Source organism: Prionailurus bengalensis, chromosome B1 (assembly GCF_016509475.1).
Source record: "Prionailurus bengalensis isolate Pbe53 chromosome B1, Fcat_Pben_1.1_paternal_pri, whole genome shotgun sequence".
In the NCBI taxonomy this organism is placed as follows: Eukaryota; Metazoa; Chordata; class Mammalia; order Carnivora; family Felidae; genus Prionailurus; species Prionailurus bengalensis.
In genome coordinates this window covers 199,269,877-199,290,096 of record NC_057344.1, presented here as the reverse complement: position 1 = coordinate 199,290,096, position 20,220 = coordinate 199,269,877, and the positions used below count along the sequence as shown (strand labels likewise).

The 20,220-nt window shown below is 48.7% G+C and overlaps 1 protein-coding gene across 2 annotated transcripts; it reads right to left on the bottom strand.

The window, feature by feature from the left end:
• Positions 1-935: 935 nt before the first annotated feature.
• ZNF518B (zinc finger protein 518B) lies at positions 936-16,777 on the bottom strand. Of its 2 annotated transcripts, none has more exons than XM_043572964.1 (2): positions 16,659-16,777; positions 936-7,549 (listed from the first exon to the last, which is right to left on the bottom strand). In XM_043572964.1, the coding sequence occupies exon 2, from the start codon at positions 7,354-7,356 to the stop codon at positions 4,111-4,113; it is 3,246 nt and encodes a 1,081-aa protein (XP_043428899.1). In that variant the 5' UTR covers positions 7,357-7,549; positions 16,659-16,777; the 3' UTR covers positions 936-4,110. The 2 variants fall into 2 exon arrangements, with proteins under 2 accessions (XP_043428899.1, XP_043428900.1); XM_043572965.1 differs by lacking the exon at positions 16,659-16,777 and adding an exon at positions 16,118-16,365.
• Positions 16,778-20,220: the final 3,443 nt, after the last annotated feature.

Here is a 20,220-nt window from a genome sequence, read left to right as displayed (position 1 = left end):
TCTACGTGTGCGAAGCAAAAGAGCTTGATAGACACCAGGGTGCTTCCTGCCACACCACCATCTTGCACGTTATTTCCCTCACCTTCACGTACACATTCATCTTTCTTGAGCTAAAGTTCTCTTCCCAATAAAACGTGGCTTGGTGACTGCCACTCCCTAACTTTCTGGCCTTGATGTCAGCTCCCGCCCAGCCCCCTACTCTGGTCACACCGCAGCCACCCCTGGCAGCCCACACCCAATACAAATCCCCCCAGAAGCTTCCACTGCCTTATTTGATTTTCACTTCCCCCTAACCAAAGGTGACCACTTATTAGACCAGATCTGTAGGATGGGAGGATGACGACTCATCTCCGCTAACAGGTGAAATCGGCAAATTCTTGAATTGAAGCAACCCACGTCTCTTTACGGTCTCAGGTCCCATTTCTTTTCCCTCGTTGACTCCGTGGAATGAGATGCAGGAATCAAGTTCCCCTCCAAATAGCCTCATCCCTTCTCTGCCCAGGTACGCGTGCAATCAGACGCAAGGGTGTTTATGGATGGTGTCAACAGTGCCGTGCCCACGTGGTCCAGCAGGCTCAGCAAATGCTGGGAAGCTCCCCCCACCCCAACCCCTCCCAGCAGAGGCCAGACACACAGGGCAGGTTCGGTGGCCACAGACCACCTCCGAAGAGGCCACAGACCACGGGATGAAAACTGTTACTGCTGCCCAAAGCAGCATGAATTTAGGGCAGCGCAAACCAAAAAAGCAGCCTGGGGTGTTCATCTCAGGGTGTGCGGGGTGAACCAATGGTGTTATCTAATTCGGAACACACCCCGGTGGGACTCAAGGCACCTGAGCCGTATAGGATGATGCCTTTCCGTGTTTCAGAAACAGATCACACGAGGTGATGTAATACACGGCCCTCCCCGCCGAACAGTGAAATGAAAGGGCAGAGAACGTTTTACAGTTGTTTTATTTAACAAAAGTGACGCCAACGTCTCTATCTATATACAAATGTGTTTCAAAACTAGAGCAGCAGACACAGAACTGTTAACGCAGGACTTACAATAATGCTTAAAACGTGTTATGCAATATTTTGTTTTCTGCTCATACTGACATTTACACATTCAAAAACGATTCCAAAGGCCGAGCCACGTCACATCCTCATTTTCTGGGATGGTTTATTTAGTAGGTCGTGAAGAAACGGGATGGAGCTTTTTAGGGTTAATATACTGTGTTCAGCTTAGTTTAACAAATAGCACTTGGCCCATAGTAGGGTCACAAAATGTTTGGGGCTGGGGATAAAAATTGGGGTAAAATATGATCTACGAGACTGTGAGGTCATTTTTGAGAAATTTTCACTTTGTCATAACTATAATAAGATCATCTCATTTCTGACCCCCAAAAGTTAAGAAACGCTACCTTAAGAAGTGTTTAAAATGATTTTATTGGTAAACACTATTAACAAAATTTCATGAGTACAGGTCCTTCAAAATCAAGGTAGGAGTCCATAAATACTCAGCACAGTTCTACCCCTACCTTGTCCAATTTTGTTAGAAGTATTTATTTCATGACATTTGCCTACATGTTAACAAGCTATCTGCTAAATAAAGTTCTTTATATCGGGAGGACAGACATGTTTTGCTTTCTCATTTTTTATGACTTTCAGGAGCCCTCTCAATTCCTTAAAAACTACTGTAGTTCCAGAAATCCCCCCAAAAGCTTAGCTACACAGTCTACTCATAAAATTTAGCTCCATACGAGTACATAAGCTGAGTTTTAGGTAATACTTGAAAAACAGTTGGTGCTGCGAAGTATAAATGTTTCATGTTGACACTTAACACTCTGACCTGATTCATGGTCATCTTTCCTGAAAGGTCACGGTCTAGCCTCTCAAGAAAGATGCTACTAAGCAGTGAGGTATAGAAGGAGGAAAAAAAAAAAAATCACAGCCTTTTCTTCTCTCAACATCTTAGGAGCCTTCTAGCTCCTGGCAGGTACACATCTACACATGGCTGACACTGCAGAATCCTCTCCTCTGGGTGGAAAAGTGAGCGGTACACAGGGTCCATTTCCCAGAAAGCACCAACTGGAAACGCACGGGGGAGGAAATACTGTCATGAAATGATCCTCAGCGGTTTCTACTCCTATTTGTTCATATAAATCAGACTCATCACTTGTGCTTTCATTTGCTAAAAATGAGACCACACCATTATAAAAATGTGCTTCCAAAATAATTTCTAGAATATAAAACGTCTTCTGTTTCTCCAGCCCACATAATTGTGTTATAAAATAGGAAAACAGAAAATCAGCTACTGCAGTTTTTATATGGTAAAAAATATTTATATGTGTACACACAAGCATATATACACATATAAAAAAAAACCCAAGTTTTAAATTTCAATAAAAATTAACCAATTAGTCAACTTAATGATTATGTATTCAATTATACATAAGAAATGTTGATCTACATTTCACTTGAGAACTACAAAGAATTACCATCCCACATCTATCAGAAGATAATCTTTCACACATGTAAAAAAAAAAAATCGTAAAGTTCCGACTAACCAACACAATGGAAATCTCACTCAAGTCTTTTGCAGACAAAACGGCCCCCCATTTCATTTACTGCACTAACCAATTCCCTAAGGAAAGAGCAGGCTTAAAAGGAAGAAAAACACAGAGGTGGGGCTGCCTTGTGGTCGTCCCTTTAGGGTTCTGTGTGATGGTTGGTGCCTGAGCGGGCAAGTGAGGAATAAATCCAGTCCGAGCTCCATCTGCCAGGCCATCTATCTGGGAGGAACTCTTCCTAACGCACACGGAGGTGCTGTGTGGACCAGCCGTGGTCCTGGCCTTTGTCGGTGGAGACAGCGGTAGATGTTCTTGAGAATTACTACCTCGGAAAGGTGGGTGAGAGGGACAACGTCGCCATGACCGTTGAAAACCAGGCATACTTTTCCTATAACCTCAACAAAGATGGTGAGATGCTGCCCTTTTGCTGATTCTTGCTTGTTTTTAGCATTTTCACGAGGGAAAGCCTTAAGGGGCCTCAAAGGCACAAAAGGAAGGGGACAGGAGGTGAGCAGGGAAGCATCCTACTCCGTAGGAGGGTCTGTTCAGGAAGTTGGCAAAGGGAGAGCAGGATATGAGCTGGGGAGGGGGCAGTGTCTGTGGAGGAAGTGTGTGCAGGCTTCGCCCGTGAGTTCTCAGATGAAAACTGACAGTCACGTTAAAGTCATAACTACCTGCACCACCCTACCTTGCATGGTCTTCCCCAGTGTCACCTATGTCACAAGACGCCTGTTCATTCACGTTTTAAATCGGCTTATGTTTGTGAGGGTGGTTAAGGGCAAACAGCAGCCTTCATTCTAGATCTTTTCTGTGACTTTTTTTTTTTTTTTTTTTTGAAAAAGGCACATTCCCTCCTCAACCGTCGCAAACCAGGATGTTTAAAAAGAAAAAGAAAGCAAAGGTTTGGAAATGTTTCCTTCCTCCCCTAACGTCTACTGTAGTAGATTCAGGCAAACCTTGGAATCATCCTTTAAAATGGCCAACAGCAGCACAGTGCTCTGTGCTGTAAACGACACAAGTACTACAGAGGGGGTGAGGAATTTAAAAGAATAGCCATTTTTCTATAACCGAATTTAAGGTAACAAAGTAGAAAGTTTAATTTCCGTTATGCACCAAATAGCACATGACTTAATGACGGGATGGCTGTGCACACCACCATCTGGGCTTAATCCCTCAGTAGCATGTGTAAAACACTCTAAACTCACCCTTTTGAATAGATTACAACAAATTTGTATCTACTCGGTAAAAGGGGTGCTACACAAAGCAGTCTCAGATCCCAGTGGAAATCTGCAAGTTTCACGTCTCTCCAGGAACACGCCTGTACGTGGATTTGTGCGTAATTTCAGGGGCCTCAAACACATTCCAAGTTCCAGTCACTTATCTCGGGTTAAGACTCCTGGCTCTCAACATTCCTACAAGAGTTCTGAAGAATTGATGACCCTCTCATCCCTACAATCTCTATTTCTCCTACTGAGTCAGGGAGGAGAAAAAAAAAACAACAACAAACTAGAATAAACTAAAAGTAAGAAAAACAATTTGCTTCAAAGACCACTTTTTACTTATTTGCCTTTGGAGGAAAGAACATCCCAATCTCTAGTAGCTTCTATCAAATGCCGTTGGCCATGACTCATCCACTCTTCCTGGTCTTCATACAGCCGCCCACAAAACCAGCACTTAAATATACACTGGGATGAGTCATCAGGCAAGGAATCCACCACCTGGTAGTTGTTTTTATGAACTTTTTTAAGTTTCATTTTCAACATCATTTGCCTTTTTATTTGATTGGCTTCCTCCACATTCTGGTAGGTCAGGCGGACGTGATGCCGTCTGATGCCTAGCTGACACCTAGTCCTCTCTGATAAGACGACTTTGAGGACGTTGCCTTTGTACTTGTTTATTACCTTCATCACATTGGTCACTTCTGGTGAGTCAACGTCAGGATGGTTTAACACAATGACAGGCTGGTTCCGACGGGGGCATTTAATCAACTGGTCTGGTTTAGCTGCTATCAGTCGAAGTTGTCTTGTGACCTGAAAAATGGAAGGATCCTTGAGATAGCGGCTGGGGTCAGCCTGCATTTTGGTTTTCTTCTTGGATGAGTTCACTTGTTTGGTTTTATTTTTACTTATAGGAAGACTTCTGGGGAGCAGTTTCCCTTGCTTACTTGGTTCACTGCTTCCTTGGTGACTGTGTAGGGGGCCAGTTTTTTTAGGCATGGTGCTACAAGCAGCACTCTCTTTCCTTGGTTTTGGCCGAAGAGGTATATCAAGATTTTGGGACACATCTACTGGCCCACTTTTACTTGTCAAAGACTGTAAGTCTGAGTCTGTCTGTCTCACGGGGCAGAGCGGAATGGGTTTTATTAACTGTGTCTCACTGCAAGGTATACTGACGGGTGCTTCGCACGTAGCCTCTATAATGTGGGCGTCCTCAGAAGAATTAAGAACCCTCAACACAGCCCCTTTGGGGATCAATACTGGAGTAGCAACATGGGCCTTCCTGGTCACTCTGCTTTCAGTTTTCCCATTGCTGTCTTCCATAAACTGTGGATACATTTGCTGATGAGTAAGCTGTCCATTAATAGCGCTGTCATCCTGAGGTTTGGGGAGCGTGCCTGTGGAATAGCCAGTGCCAGTAAACGACACGTTAATTTCGTGAATCCCTTCAGGAGCAGCTTTCGAGGTTCCCTTCGAGGCCTGCCCTACAGAACGGCGATGTGCATTATTTGCAGACAAAGATGAAGGCTTGCCACAGGATTCAATTAACTGAGCTATCTTTCTGCGCAGGAGTTCAATTGACTTTATTTTGGACGTGGAACTATTCCATTTAACACCTTCAGGGACATTTTCGGACCCAGAGCTCAGAGAAAATACTGATGAGATGACCGGGCCATCGAAAGAGTCTTTAGTCCTTTCTGGATTCTTTCGTTCCAGGGGTTCCTCCCCAGGCGGCAGAGCCCCGATGCTATCTTCTCCAGGTATACTTAGGTGTAGATACTCCCTTTTGCGTTGAGAGGCAATCTGGCCTGTATTTGAACCTGCCTTGTGTTCCTCTGTCTGCTTGTCCTTCAGCTTCCTGTGGGAGGGAGCCATTTTTGCAGGAACACTGATCTCACTTCTAGATTCCAAGTGATTTGTGCTCACAGGCAACAAGCCCTGGTCTCCAGAGGGCACAGCTGCAGGTGGTGCAGCAAGAGGGAAGAACGAGTGTGAGTCGCTGTGTAAATGTCTTCTATCCTCAGTAAAAGAAACAGCAGCTTTATGTGGAAACGGGCTTGATGCGGCTCTGAGACCATGTAAAACACTGTGTTTTACTATAGCTGATGGAGAATGACCTTTGAAGGAGAGAGACGGAAGGGCCGGTCTATGTGGATACGTGCTACTTTTTTTCTGGAAATCCTCCACTGTATCTGGGTTGAGGAGGGATTCCCCACGGTTGTGCACACGAGAATCTGACAGGAAAAAGTCGTAAGACCTCACCCACTTCATATTTTTAAGTTGTTTCTGAACCGCAGAATGGAGATTATCAAAGCCTGCGAGTTTTCCGACATTCCCTTCAATCGGCGGTGGCTTTGTATGTCCTGCAGAAGCCATTTTTTCCCGTTCGGTTGAACCCTTTTCGCTAGTCACACGCTCAGAACTCCCTCCCTCAGCCCCGCTGGCTTCAGGGCGGTTACCTTCTTCCAGAGGAAACAGTTTCAGGACGAGCTGCTGGGTTCCATTGACAACCTTCACATCCATCAACTGGGCTAGACAGTTTGCAGGGACAACTAATTCCGCCGGTGCCACGACTGTTAAGGGCATTCCCGGCTGCACGGGCTCTTTTGCAGGGGACAGCACTTCCACCTCCACGCTTTTGTTCTCAAACAGACTGACCTCGTTTGGCTCCGACAAGGTCACTTTGTTCGGAACACACACTACATCTTTCTGGTGTTCCTTGGATTCAGGCAGCAACATGATATTGTGCATTTTGTCCTTATTTGTATGGAGGGAGAACCTTGAGAGTTGATCCGACAACCGATTTTGAAACGCAGTCCTCGGACTGGGAGCTTTTAAAAGCTCTGCGTTTTGTTTGGATGCGCCGGCTCTTTTCGGCTCCAGCTTGGCCACGGTTTTGGGCGGCCGCTTTCCACCGGCCCTCTCGTGCACTCTCCTCCTGTGTTTGACGATGTAGTCGTTTCTGATAGCGCCATAGTCGCAGTACTCACACTGGTAAGGGAATATGCCCGTGTGTTTCACCAAGTGCCTCTGAAACTCCCCTTTTGTGTAGGAAATGTAGCTGCAGTGAGAACAGATGAATTTAATCTCTTCATGTTGAAGTGTGTGCTTTTTGTACTGCAGAGGGTCCTTTGTGGAAAATCGACATTTATCACAGTAGTATTTGCCGGGCTTAAAGTTCCTTACCTTAAATTTGTTACTGACGGAACCTGAGATGGTCTCAGCTTTACTTCCTACATGAGCTGCACTGGGATTACTGTTCACAAAATGAAAATGGGAAGAAGCCATGCCAAGGTTGCATGTGAAGCAAACATACTTGTCGTCCTTTTGGCTTTGCCCAGTACCCTTCTTCGGATCTCGAAGCGGGATTCTGTGGACACTTTTGCACTTTACACACGTAGCAACCGTCATCACGGCAGCCTCCGCCTCTGAGCCTTGACATAACAGAGCCTGCGCTTCTTGTCTGTCTGGTCGAGTCGCTCTATTAGCATTAGGCTGTTTGGGTGACATGGTCAAGGAATTCTGTGCGTCGTTCACCTGTGTGGTATATAACTGCTGTCCGATATCCTTCATCTTCTTTATCTGCATTTCTGAAAAGAGAAATCCAGAGAGACTTCACATGATAAAATCCTTAGGGGCCATCCTTCATTTCACTTTGTGATCGGCAGAGAAACAGTTACTTCTTGGGCGCATACTGCGTCCTCCTTTTTAATCCACCACCACAGTAGGTGTAGGATCCCAAAAAATGGTTGCTTCCAATGCTCTGATATTCTGGGCAACACTAAAGGGAAAAAAAGGAAATCACAAAGCACGATTAATACATGAACTTAAGGCTTAGTTAAGCTCTTTCACACTTATTCTTGGCAATTTTATGTTAAATCTTGACATTCTTTCCTACACACACGTTGACAGTAAAACGTCATCCAACAGAACTGGCAAATCACAAGCCTAAACTGGAAACATTTTTAAATTCAGCCCCCCTGAAACTCATCACTTTAAACCAACCATAAACAGGCCAGGAGCAAGGAAATCACAGTTGTCATTCAGAACAGCCCTTGATACGTGGACATATTATTTTTAGGTATCGTGGAAAGCATCCCAGCAATTTCACAGGCATAATTTCATATTTGCCTAAATAAAACCTTGTATAGGAGGATGCTATTTCAGTTTTGAAAAAAGTTTTTTTTTTAAAGTATGTTTATTTTGAGAGAGAGAGTAGAGAAGAGGCAGGGAGGGAGAGAGGGAGAGAGAATCCCAAGCAGGCTCTGCACTGTTAGCGCAGAGCCCGACACAGGGCTGGGACCCACAGACGGTGGGATCACGACCCGAGATGAAACCAAGAGTTGGACGCTTAACCAACTGAGCCACCCAGGTGCCCCAATTTCGGTTTTTAAACACACAGGTTATCAAGTGGTGGAGAGAGCCAGGGCTTCGGCTCAGGTGTCCGTTTGTTTCTACACGACAGCTAATCGTCAGCTTGGATTCTCAGCTCTCTTTCACATGCTCCATCTGTGTTCACAAATGGTAAGAAGTCAATAGTACACTGGCAATATTAGGTGTACACAAACTGAGTCCTTCAACATCTCACTGAGCATCTGTCAGGTGCCAGGCACTGCTCTAAGTGCTGTAGGGTAGTCAGCAAAACCAAGTATCATGAGGGTATAAGAGGGGAAACAGGAGATACATTTATTTCTTAAGTGGTGGTAAGTAACTGAGAAAAATATACCATAAACGAAGGCCAGAGGGACCAAGTACGTGATGAAGTTGAGGGCTAGCATGTGGAGGGGTGGGCAGTCAGGAAAGCGTCCCGTTAAGCTGACATGTGAGCACTGACCTCGGGGCAGCGAGGGAGTGAGCACTGTGGCTGTCTGGGAGAAGGGAGTTTCAGGCAGAGAGGAAGCCAAGTGTTGTGGGATGAGGGCCTGGAGCACCAGAGGAATGGCGAGGAGGCTGAGGATGGAACGTAATGAGCAGGAGGGGAGGAAGAGGACAGAACGATCAATATGGTCAGAGGCGGGGGGGTGGGCACTGGTCAAAGAACGATCTAGCACGCAGTACCCTAAGGATGTGGCTTTTCCTCTACATGAACCAAATAAGCAGGGGAGACTGGAGCAGCGACGTGGCCCAGTCTGATTTATATCCCAACAGAGCCCCTGGCGGCTGTATGGGCCAGCGTCCGCGAAGGTGGAATGACAGCAGCAGGGGACTGAGGTGAGAGGCGGTGGCAGCCTGGGCTGCGGAGGGAGACGCGCAAATGTCCCTACAGCGAGTACCACGATCTGCGTGACATGACGCGTTATTATATAAAAACACTTAATCACCTTTAAGTGCGCGTTCTTTCTTCAGAATATACAGAACTAGGAGCCAAATAAAAAAAACACCCTAGCTGGGGATCAGCTAATAGCCTTTCTTTTATGACCTCATAGACACCAGTTCAGCCTTCTGAGCCTGTGTTTTCATCGGGCAACTAGAATGAAGGACACTTACCCTACTTCTCCCCCAGGGCTGCCTGATAACGATGTAAACTGGCTTTGGTGAAAAGAGACCCCAGTGACACTGCTATTTGCCACTACTCAAATGACCTCAGGTGAGCCACCCATTCGCATCAGCTTATTCACGTGCGTTCATCTACATGAGTACAGTTTTGTCATTTTCTTTCCAAGTCCTCTGAAAACTCAGACGTGTCGTTCCTCCTGACACTGAAGACTTGGAATCTCAGACCGGACCGTAGGATCACATGCTTAGCAAGAAGCAGAGAACATCCTGATGGAGGAAAGTCCCTGGGAATTAACCAAGCCAGCCGCAGTGGCTACGGAGCGCAGGCCTCTTGGAGGTGTTTCCACAAAACCATCTCGGCAGTTATTCGGCATTGAGAATCCGCAGGAGCAAGTGCCAACAGAAAGCGCGAGGCTGTGCTTAGCAAATACGGTTTAACGGGAGGTGCAACGTCTAGGCCGGTCCCGGTTGCAAGGATCTTCCAGGCCTCTAAACCTTTCTCAAAATTACGTGATGTTTCTACACTGGCAATTCCCTCTATCCGGGTGATGCCAGGCTTCTTCCAAACAAGTACAGTCTCTTTGGCCTTTGACACTCGTGTGGCTAATCACAGGGGTAAAAGATGTCCGTGCGCCCCGAGACAGAGGTGAATGGACGGAGTGGCAGGCCGAGAAGTAAGATGGCTTTGCTGCAGGCACCGCACGTGGGCACACCCGAGTGACAGGTTCCCACGCTCACTCCCTCTTGTGCAGCTCGCTCTGTCTGGTTCACACAAGGCACAAGCACCTGGGAAGCTGGGTCCTCTTAGCAAATCACTGCCCCAGGGGCTTATGACCAAGGCTTACGTGGAGTGACAAAACGCCATGCGTGCACCTGACCCTGGGAGGACACTGGGTGAACAGTCAGCATCAGCTTTGGTGTTGACCTCCCTTTCACACTCATAATGCCTTGATTACAAAACCTCTGCATTTGACCTCCTAGGACAAGAAACATACTTATTTTTCTTTTTAATAACTTAGGAGGGTTCTCAAAAACTTTTTTAACAGCATTAAGTGAGCTTTTTAATGCATAATTATCTGCAGCATCAGCCAAAGGCGATGGGCGCACAGCATAGAGAAGAGGCACAGTGTGTCACAAACGTGTTTCCTCGAGACTCAGTCTTGCCTCTTCCTGCAGAAAGGCCTCAGGGCGGCATTCGCTGCTGGTGGCCTTCCCTTCTGACATTGAGCTCACTTGTCCTGGTTTCTTACAGATTTATCACGGGGATACACAGAGACAAAGACTGAGTTTGTCAAGACACCAGCTCAGTGACGCGGAGGCCTATAAAAACCATAAAGGTTGTCCGAGTTCTCCTTAAAATGGCAGCATCTGACTTCCAAATACTAGAAACACCAAACGCTCAACAGAATTAGAAGAGAAAGAAATAGTAACGCTACTTAAAGCTACAGATTCTGGAATCACCGTACAGGGACTTAAATCCCAGTGCCATCCCTTTGTAGGTGTGTGGCCTGGGGTAATCTGAATCCTCTGTTATACAGTAAACAGTACCTATTTCACTGCTGGTCACAAGGATTACACGAAATAATATGACATACGGTGCCGAGGTTAAGTCACCACACATCGTAACTGCTGATTTCTCCCTTTTAAAATGAGGAAAATAGAAGAAACCATGCCAATCTCATAGTCAAAGGGGCTAATATATATCTTCCTCTTTCTGCACTGCCTTACGACTGCTGTTTCCAGAATATTCGCTGAATCTCATTGCATGACTTTAATTACAGTTACTGGGTTGTGTAGCTGAAAACACAATTCACCTCTGGGGCAAGACCATCACCCAGCCTTAGTGGCAAAGTGGCTGGCATGAGAGGATGCTTGAACTACACACAGAGTCCTCACTACAGCTCAGGTGTACGTATAAGCTACTTACCAGACTACCCGTTTTTATTCCTCTCTGAGCCCAGTTAACTCCCGAAACAGCCCTGCAGCGAATGCACGTTTACAGGCCAGATGTTCATGTAAAGACAGGCTACCCACTCACATCACGTGTGTGCGACACGGGTCATCACGGACGCTTCTGCTCGTGAGAGGTGCCCGCCAAACTCAGGATTAGCTGCCGGCCTGCCTCATGTTTGGACGGAGAGGCAGATTTAGGGAGCTCTCTCCAGAAATCCTCCCACTGAGGCTTCTGCCACGTCCACTGCAAGGGCAGGCATGCGGCTGCTGTACCTGCCAAGATCAACGGGAATGGAGATGGACAGTCTGCAGTTCAGACTCTGGTTCTGTCCCTCCTGGCTGGGCCCTGAGGCAAGTGATTGCTCTCTGTTCACGGTCAGGCAAGAAAACAGGTTTTACTATCTTCGGACTTAAAGGGTGATCAGGAGAGGGAAACACGATTAACATACGCAAAGCACTTGCCCGTAGCACATGTGCTCAAAAATTTCTTGTCCCTCTGGCCTACTTTCTTTAGTCATAACAAAGACCGGTCTAACAAATTTTGTTTCCCAGCAAGCAAAATTTTAAAGCATTCTACCTCAAAGGGCCCAGGAGCATGTAGACAAGTAACACCTGATCAGAAAGAAAGGGGGGAAAAAAAAAAGCAACATTAGGCATGTAAACAGCTAATACTGCCCAGGTAAAACAGGGTTTAGGAAGAAACTGTGACCTCACTCAGCAAGTACTTCTTCAGACCGTGACAAAGAATCAGAACTGAACTGAATGGGTAAATAGTTCTAAAGAAGGAAAAACACCAACCAAGTATTATTTTCTTTTTGCCACACTACTTGGCACTTCAAAATGACTGAATTGCAAATTGATGGCCCCTGAATGACAACAACAACAACAACAACAACAAAAAACTTCCAAATGTTGCTGGCAAAAATACAACCTTTGGGAGTCTGGATTTCCTTCTGAAGGCTAACGTAGCACCTGGGTGGCAGAATGGGGCAAGAAGGTTGGACAAGGAAGCCCCTGTTCTGACCCCTCTGCTTTCCAGGTGAAAAGTATAATACAGTAGAAAGGACAATGGCCTTGTGATATCTAGAACGAGGTTCAAAACCTAGGTTTTTGACTTAACAGCTGGGTGATTCTGGATTTGTTAACCCCTCTGGAGCCTGAGTGTTTTTTCACTTGTAAAGTGGGAATAATAATGCCTCATTTACATGCTGATGTGGGGAAGAGGTATATGCAGACAGCAGGTAATTTTATGCTCCGCAAAGAGTACATGTACCGTTAAGAAATAAGTCAACATACTTTTGTAAGATTCCTTTGAAAATAGAAGAGTCTGTAAACTCCTGAGAAGCAGCAAGTCTTAGTTTAACAAATCAGCCTGATGAGATAAAGGTCTCTGGCAGCAGGAGGTTCCCAGGGGGGGCTGGAGGCCAGGATCTTCTCCCCAACCCCATTTACAAAGGAGTTATTTGGGGATTGAGCTCTTCAACTGAGACGAACTACATCAGAAAACAAAGTTACGATAGAGGTTCTCCTTAACAGTTTAAGAGAAGACCTTTAAGAAGATATATATATATATATATATGTGTGTGTGTGTATATATATATATATACATACACACATATATATGACCAGTGAGAGAGTTTTTGAAGTATAAAACTTATAGCTCTCTATGTGGAAAGAAGAATGTTAAGGGGAAATTATGCTCTTGTTAGCATTAAAAAAATACAAGGGAAAAACAAAGTAGTATTACAAGTAACATTACACAACTGTGTGGGACTAAACACACCAAGGGACCTGAGGTCTCTAAAGGTGATAAAATTAAGGACACATATATTTTTGAGCCCCTCCTCCCCTTTTTTTGCCTTAACAACCGAATTTTGTGGATGAAATGGATTCAGGGTTTAATAAAAAGTATAATCAAACACAGACCTATCACTACACCAGTGATTATTAACCTTGGCTGCATTAGGGTGACGAATTTGTCATCATATGGCCGGGATGTTAAACTTATTTTTGAAGGCAGTCCCTGGGATGGTCACTCTACTGCACACCAGGATCACTTGGAGAGCTTTAAAAAAATAATGCCTGGGCCCCATTGTGAGTGTGCGAGGCTCTGAGAGTTTTAAAAGCTTCCTAGGTGAATCAAATGTACAGCCAAGGTTAAGAACCACCACCTGCCATTACAGGCGCAGAAGAGTGTGTGGGAATGGCAAGAATCTTCTGACCGTCCTCGTGCAATCTTTTATACACCCGTCTTAGCCAAGGGTGCCGGAGAGGGGGCAAGGACACTGCCTTGGACGGGAGTGGGTGGCTGGGGCAAGCAGACTGGGTTGCAACCCTTGCTGAGCCATATGACCTTGGAAATGTCATCACTGATACTCGCTGTTAAGCGTGTAACGACAATAACCGCTTTACAGGTTCTTACACGTCAACGTTCCTGGCAGGATGCGGGCACAAAGAACATAAACCAGGACTGTTTCACCCCCACAGCTGACACAGGTGAGGTCCTGAAGGGGTGTCAGGGGAGCTGCAGAGCAGTCGTTAAATGGGTGGCCTCAGCGAAGTGGTAAATGCGGATTTGTCAGCGGCTGGCTGTGTTTGGCGATCCTGGTGCATCTTGACCCACGTCAGGTGGAAGGGGTGCTGGGTGCCTGCAGAGGCACACGCATATGTCACCTCACATTCCTCAAAGTACACCTTCCATCATTTGCTTCTTCTAAGATAACAGATCTGGAGAAGCCGTGTGTCTTTTCCAAGGTCGTGGAGTTGGTCAGCCGGTGTCTAATCTAAATTCTTTGCTTTTCTGCTAGCGGGCTCTGTGGGGCTGGGAACTGAACTCACAGACAGCAGCTGCTGCCACTTGGGTAGTGTTCTTACTTCCTGCCTGGGGCCGCTGAGCTGCAGAGGAGTCAAAAGCATGGCAAGTTCCAGGGCTCTTCCTTCTTTCGGGCCTTGTCTTCTCCGGCGCCCCGGCCCCATCCGGCCTCGCTTCGGGCCTTGGCACAGGTTTCCGCACTCAGAACCCCCTGAGGCTCCAAGACACTGCACAAAATGCCCTGCGGAAGCCGGGCACTTGGATGTAAGTCCTGGGTCTTGTGCAGCCTTGGTTTCTCTGAGAATTTTCTCCTAGAAAATAAGAAGGAACCCCGAAAATGCTTCTCAAGCAGGGATGTGTGGCAAAGTAATACAGGAGCTTAAAATAAAAAGGAAAAAAAAAAGAAAAAAAAAGGTTTCCTAGGAATGAGGTGACCGAATGAATCAGACGGCCTTTTCCCTGAGATGATCTGAGGCAGGCACTTTATAATTCTTGCCAAGTGATTCTGCTGCCTCACCACCCCACTCCATGATGAGAACATCTGATTAGAGTCTGGGTCCCTTCAGTCCCAGGATGGAATCTGGAAACTGCAATTGGCTGGGCTGCATATGTGAACAAAGAAAATGAAGTCTACCCCAGGCCGCTTGAGAACAACGGAGACTGGGAAGCCGTACTGTGAGGACCTTGTTTGTCACAGCCAACAGCAGAGGGCTTGGCAAAGGAGACATGCCATACGTATTGAAGGAACGAATAAACGAGGGAATGAATGAAAGAAAGGTCAGCCTTCATGGCAATGATCATAAAAATGTTCTCTGTTCTTCCTCTTGCCTGAAAACTGGCCCAGATCCCCTTACTTAAAGCAAATACACTATGGGAGATGGAGGTGTTTTTTAAAATTGGTATTAATGAATTTTTAATAGTCCACACTAGTTTGACGTAAACATCAAGGGGGAAGCTCAATAAAATACTGCCCTCCTTTGTGTGCTGTTTTCAAAATGCATTTGTAATGAACGTTATCAGCAGAACAAAACTGGGTACACACAAAAGTGTTCTTTTTCAAGGCTATATTACATCCTGGATAAAAAAAATCATTAAAAAAAATTCATCCCAGGTGAAAGGAACATGGATATCAGACAATTAAAACAGCCAAACGTTCTACTTGCCTTCTGAAGAGACTATACGGTATTGGTTTCTAGCCTCCATTTGCTGGGCTTCTAGAACCCTTGGCCAGAATCTCCTGCTGTATACACACATCACACAGGCTGGGCTGAACTTCGTATATGTGACTCGGAGAAAACTCAAGAGCCACATTCCTATTCTCTCTCCCTTCCTCTAGGAAAGTGCTGCAAAGCTTCTGGGGACCCGTGTCTGGTCTTACTTAATCTTGGTGACTTCCAATCTAAACTTGAGAGAGAGAATCTTTAAAGGTTCTAACACAACATTACAGGTTAGCCGGGTAGGCTTTCTGAAACAGGACAAAGTGCTATTTCACTTTTTCATTAATGTTAGGCTGATATATTGTTCGTCATCGCACTTTTAAAAGTCGGGGTTGTCGTAACGGGGTACGTTTACATAGACGGACTGAAGTGTTCTCCTTCATTGTCTCCTTTGGCTTTCCCTTCCCGGGGAAGAAATATTCATTCTTTTGCAACCGGCCTGAAACTGCCCAACAAGCCAAGGCAACAAGAGAAAAAGGGCAGCTGGGCCGGGGAGGTCCCACAAAGGCTCCCATCAGCATCTGAACGAGTCAAACCTTCACCATCTCCCCTCCCCCGAACCCCCCCCCCCAGCCCCCTACTCCGGCAAACGATGCAAAGGTCCTCCACGGACAAGTCCGTCCCTGGACACACGCCGCGAAACTCCCAAGGAAAGACAATGCCAGTCCAGTTTTCAAGTTTATTGTTGGCACACTCACACCGATGGTACACGTTATCCGAGGCGAGTCCACATCTAACAGCGTGGTGCTAGGAAGGGGGAGGGGAGAGGGCGCGGGAGCAGGGGCTTACGGCGTGGTCTCCCGGGGCCGGCCCGTGGCGGGGCCGCGGGGTCTCCGCTAACCACCGGGAGTCACACCACGTCAACGCTTACCTCCGAGGCCCGCAGGAGGCTTTAAAAATGGCCTCCTGACGACACTTCCTGCTCCCAGCCGACCGGTAGAAATCCTCGCAGGCGATGCATCATTTAAAACGCTGGGGGCGGGCGGAGGAGGCCGGCGCGGCGACTACACACCCGCGGCACCGCAGCCCGCACGCCGCCGCCGCGGATCGCGACCGGCGCGCGGGGAGGGGGGGGGGGGGAGGCGAGCCTGCGGGGTCGCGGCGGCACAAAGGGCCCGCACCCCGCCGCCGCCCCGGCCCCGGGGTCTGGGCGGCCCCGGGCCCCCGAGCCGCCCCCCCCCCTCCGTCCCGCCCCCGTCCCGCCCCGGGGACTCCGCGCCGCGCCACCGGCCGGCCGCTCGGCACGCGGGGCTGCGGCCCGCACGACCCGGCCCCGGCTGCCCGCCCCGTCCCGCCCCGGCGCGGCCTCGTCAGGCCCCCGCCCCGCGCAGCGCCCGCGGCCCTCTCCGCGTCCCGGCCCGCCTGCCCCGCGCGCGAACCCGGGGCCCTCGCCCTCCGGCTCGGTCACTCACCCGGCCGGCGGGTCCCGGCTCCCGGGAAGGGGTGTCTGCACCGCCGGCCGCAGGCCGCCGCCGCCGCCGCCGCCGCCGCGCCCGCTGTAGGTCCCTACTCGGGAGGGGGGGGCGGAGCCGGGCCGGCGCCGCGCGTGCGCAGTGCGGCGCGGAGGCTCGGCTGCGGCGCGGCTGGTGTCCGAGGTCCCTAAGGCTGCGCCGGTCCGCGCCGGGTCTCCGTGCCGCGGGGCGCCCGAGACGGAGCCGTGCCGGGGTGTTGGGCTCAGGGCTCGACCCAGCGCGTCCACACCCACTGCATGCAGCGGTCGTGCTCAGCCTGCATGCAGTGCCCGCAGGCTCAGGAGCCTCACTGCAGAAGGAGAACCGATCTACTTCCATCAGCGGCCCGGCGGACCGTTCGTGAGCGCCCGCTGGGTCCAAGCCCAGGGCGCGGTAGCTCCCCGCCCTCGTGGAGCTTGAAGTCCAGCAGCGAGCGAGTGAAGGCGACAGAGACAAGGAGCCCAGCTCTTCAGCCTCCAAATTCCTCCTCTTGTGAAAAAGCAGCCGTGAATGACCTGGCCTTGAGTTGGGTTCGAATCCCGACTCCTTTCCATCCTGCCTTCGGGACCTTGGGCGAAGAGATCCCCTGATCCCCTGACCTCTCTGAGGCTCGCAGTTTCCATTTCTAAAGGTGGAAGAGGTCATACCTGAAGCCCAGAGTCTCCTCTATCACGTACATGGTTGTCGGGGCCAGACGAGGCAACGATTGCGGGAAAGTCTGGAGACGGTGTGAGCTCATTTCATGCGCGTTTTGTCCTGCTGCTTGGACTCCGATACCATTTGCTGGGAACCTCCTTCCACCCCCGACACACGCGCACTTTTGACCTTTCGGAAAGAAAGTGTGCCTAAAATAGATCCGTCTCTGAGGAAAGAAGGGGGCCAAGTCCCAATAAAAAGTGACTCAGACGTTGCTTCCTACAAAATAAAACTGCTTCCTAGGAAGGGCAGACTGTGGCAGGGAGCAGCAATTTCTCCAGGAATAACCGTCAACAGTTTATTTCAAAGCTCCGGAAGGAGCAAGGCGGGATTCCAACACCTTCCTGTTGGGAGGCCAGAGGTCAGGGTGCATGGACGTTGCCCAGAAGCAGGGCGAAGATGCAGGGCCTGGGCGATTCTTCCACACGAAGTGGAGTTCGGGAAGACCCGTGTCAGCCACAGGACCGGCAGCTAGGCAAAAATGCCCCCCCCCCCCCAACTGAAATAACAAGAGCTGAGCAGAGAGCATGCCGACCCAGAGAGGGATCACCGACGGCAGGTTCTTCCCCCGCTGCTCTTTGCTGCAATGCCGGACCTTCGTTCCTGATAAGGGAGCTTCCTGGTTCTCTATCTTCTGTGGCTCAGAAAAGCTAGCGGGCCTTTCCTCACAAAAACGCATTTATGTACAAAGAGTTCATATCCATAGGGCAGAGAGTTCCAGCTCCCTCCAGAGTGGGATGGCCTTGGGAAGGGCACCGAAAATCTAGCTTGGCCACTGCCTAGACATCGCTGGTGGCCAAAGGCGCTGAATGCCGGAAAAACCCGTTAATTCTAGGTGTTGGAGAAACAGAAGGCTAGACATTAGAGGATTTTCCCTAAAATGTAGCCGAATTGTCACCTCCCCTTTTAACTTCCACTCCTGCATTGCAGTTCTAGCCTCTGGAGTCACCCGGAGTCGATGGACAGTACCACTGGCTTTCCTGGAAAGGTTTCTGGAGTTAGAGCTGGTTATAAATCCCAGCTCAGGCAAGAAGCAGCTGTGAGTCTGCTCCCTAACCTGTGTGAAACTCAGCTTCTCATGTAAAATTCAGGGAACAATAGGACCTAGCTCACAGGGCAGTTGTCAACATTAAACAAGAGAAAGCAGGTCAAGGCTTAGCATAGTCCCTGACAGATTTACATTTCTCAGAAGCCCACATTCAGTCACATAAAATGCTGTGTGGACGGTCTGGAAATGGGGGTATTTACAGCCTGGAAAAGGGCCCAGCTGGAATAGAGACCACTCCCATAGACCCCCTTAAAGTTGACATACTGTCCCCTCTTTAAAGCAGGGAGAGTTCATCTGGAAATGTTACTGCTGGCCGTTCAACCAGGGACGTTCTCCCCCTTCCTGTTTAGTTTGCCTAGTCCTTTTTCAGTGTTCCATAGATCACCTCTGTTACAGGCTGAATCACGTCTCCGCAAAAAGAGTTGTTAAAGCCCTAATCCCCAGTGAATGGAAATGCAAGTTCACCCCAGTGGATGTGACCTTATTTGGAAACAGGGTCTTTGCAGACATAGTTAAAATGAAGTCATTAGGTGGGCCCTTATCTAATATGATTGGTGTCCTTAAAAAAGAAGAAATTCAGAGAGGCGAATGCCCTGTGGAGACACAGAGAAGCATGGGGAGAAAGGGCCATGTGAAGACAAAGCCACATGGGAGTTCTGTTCCCATAAGGCAAGGAATACCTGGAGCTGTCAGAAACCGGAAAAGGCAAGAAAGGAGCTTTCCCTATAGCATTCCGAGGGAATAGGGCCCCGAGGACACCTTGATTTTACACTTCTAGCTCCCAGAACTGAGACAATGAATTTCTGTTGGTTACCGCAGCCCTAAGAAACGAATTCAAGCTCCCAGATATGATTACCTAACATACAGGAGGAGGCAAGACAGGTAAACAAAACCAATCATTGAGTGTAAGGGTTGGGGGCGGATGCTCATTCATTTACTTACCATTCAACCAACATTTACTTCGATCAGGCTCCTCTGGGGAGCATTCGTTTTGTCAGGGTGGGGGGTGGTGGTAGACCCTGCGAGGGGCAGAGTTGTGCATGTTTGAAGGAGAGAAGGAAGAACAGTGCCCATCTAGATCGTCCTGGGCACTTACAAACTGTGATCTTAGGAAGTCATTTACCAGGATTCTGCCATTGAGGACCCTGTGGCTCAGAGGAAGGTACTCGACCTGTGTGCCTCAGAAAAAGGCCAGGTCTCTAACAACCAGTTTTGGAACTCAGGTCTAGTTGCGGGAGGCGGGGGGTGGGGGGGTGGGAAGGGGGGGTGGCAGGCAAAGACATGAAAATCTCTCAGGCATTTCATGACTCTGCATAAACAGGAGCCCCAAGGAAGTGGCTTTTCTGTTGTTTAACATATTTCAGAGAGATCTAGTGACTTCTTGGAGCCTTTGTATGCTCTCTTGTGAAAGCGGGAGAAAGACCTCTGCTCAGTCTCCAAGGTCTTACAGGACTGCTAAGATACTCAAATTCGGTGCTCCTCCCATACCTGGGGCACAGGGAGTGGAGACTGCGGAGTCCGAATCCCAATCCCATTAATTTTCTGCAAGGGCTGTGTGACCTTGGGCAAGTTACTAGCGTCTCTGAGAAGTGTTGTATCAACTCAAAAGGGGGCGGGGGAGCACCCGACGCCAGGCTCAGGTTCCAGCCACCTAGTGCCCCCTGGCGGCGCTGCGTGCTTTTCAGGCGCCACGGGCCGCACTCTCCCGCCACGGGAGCCCCCCCTCGCAGGAGCGCGCGGTCGGGGAGCCGGGAGCCGCGAGCCGCGAGCCGCGCACCG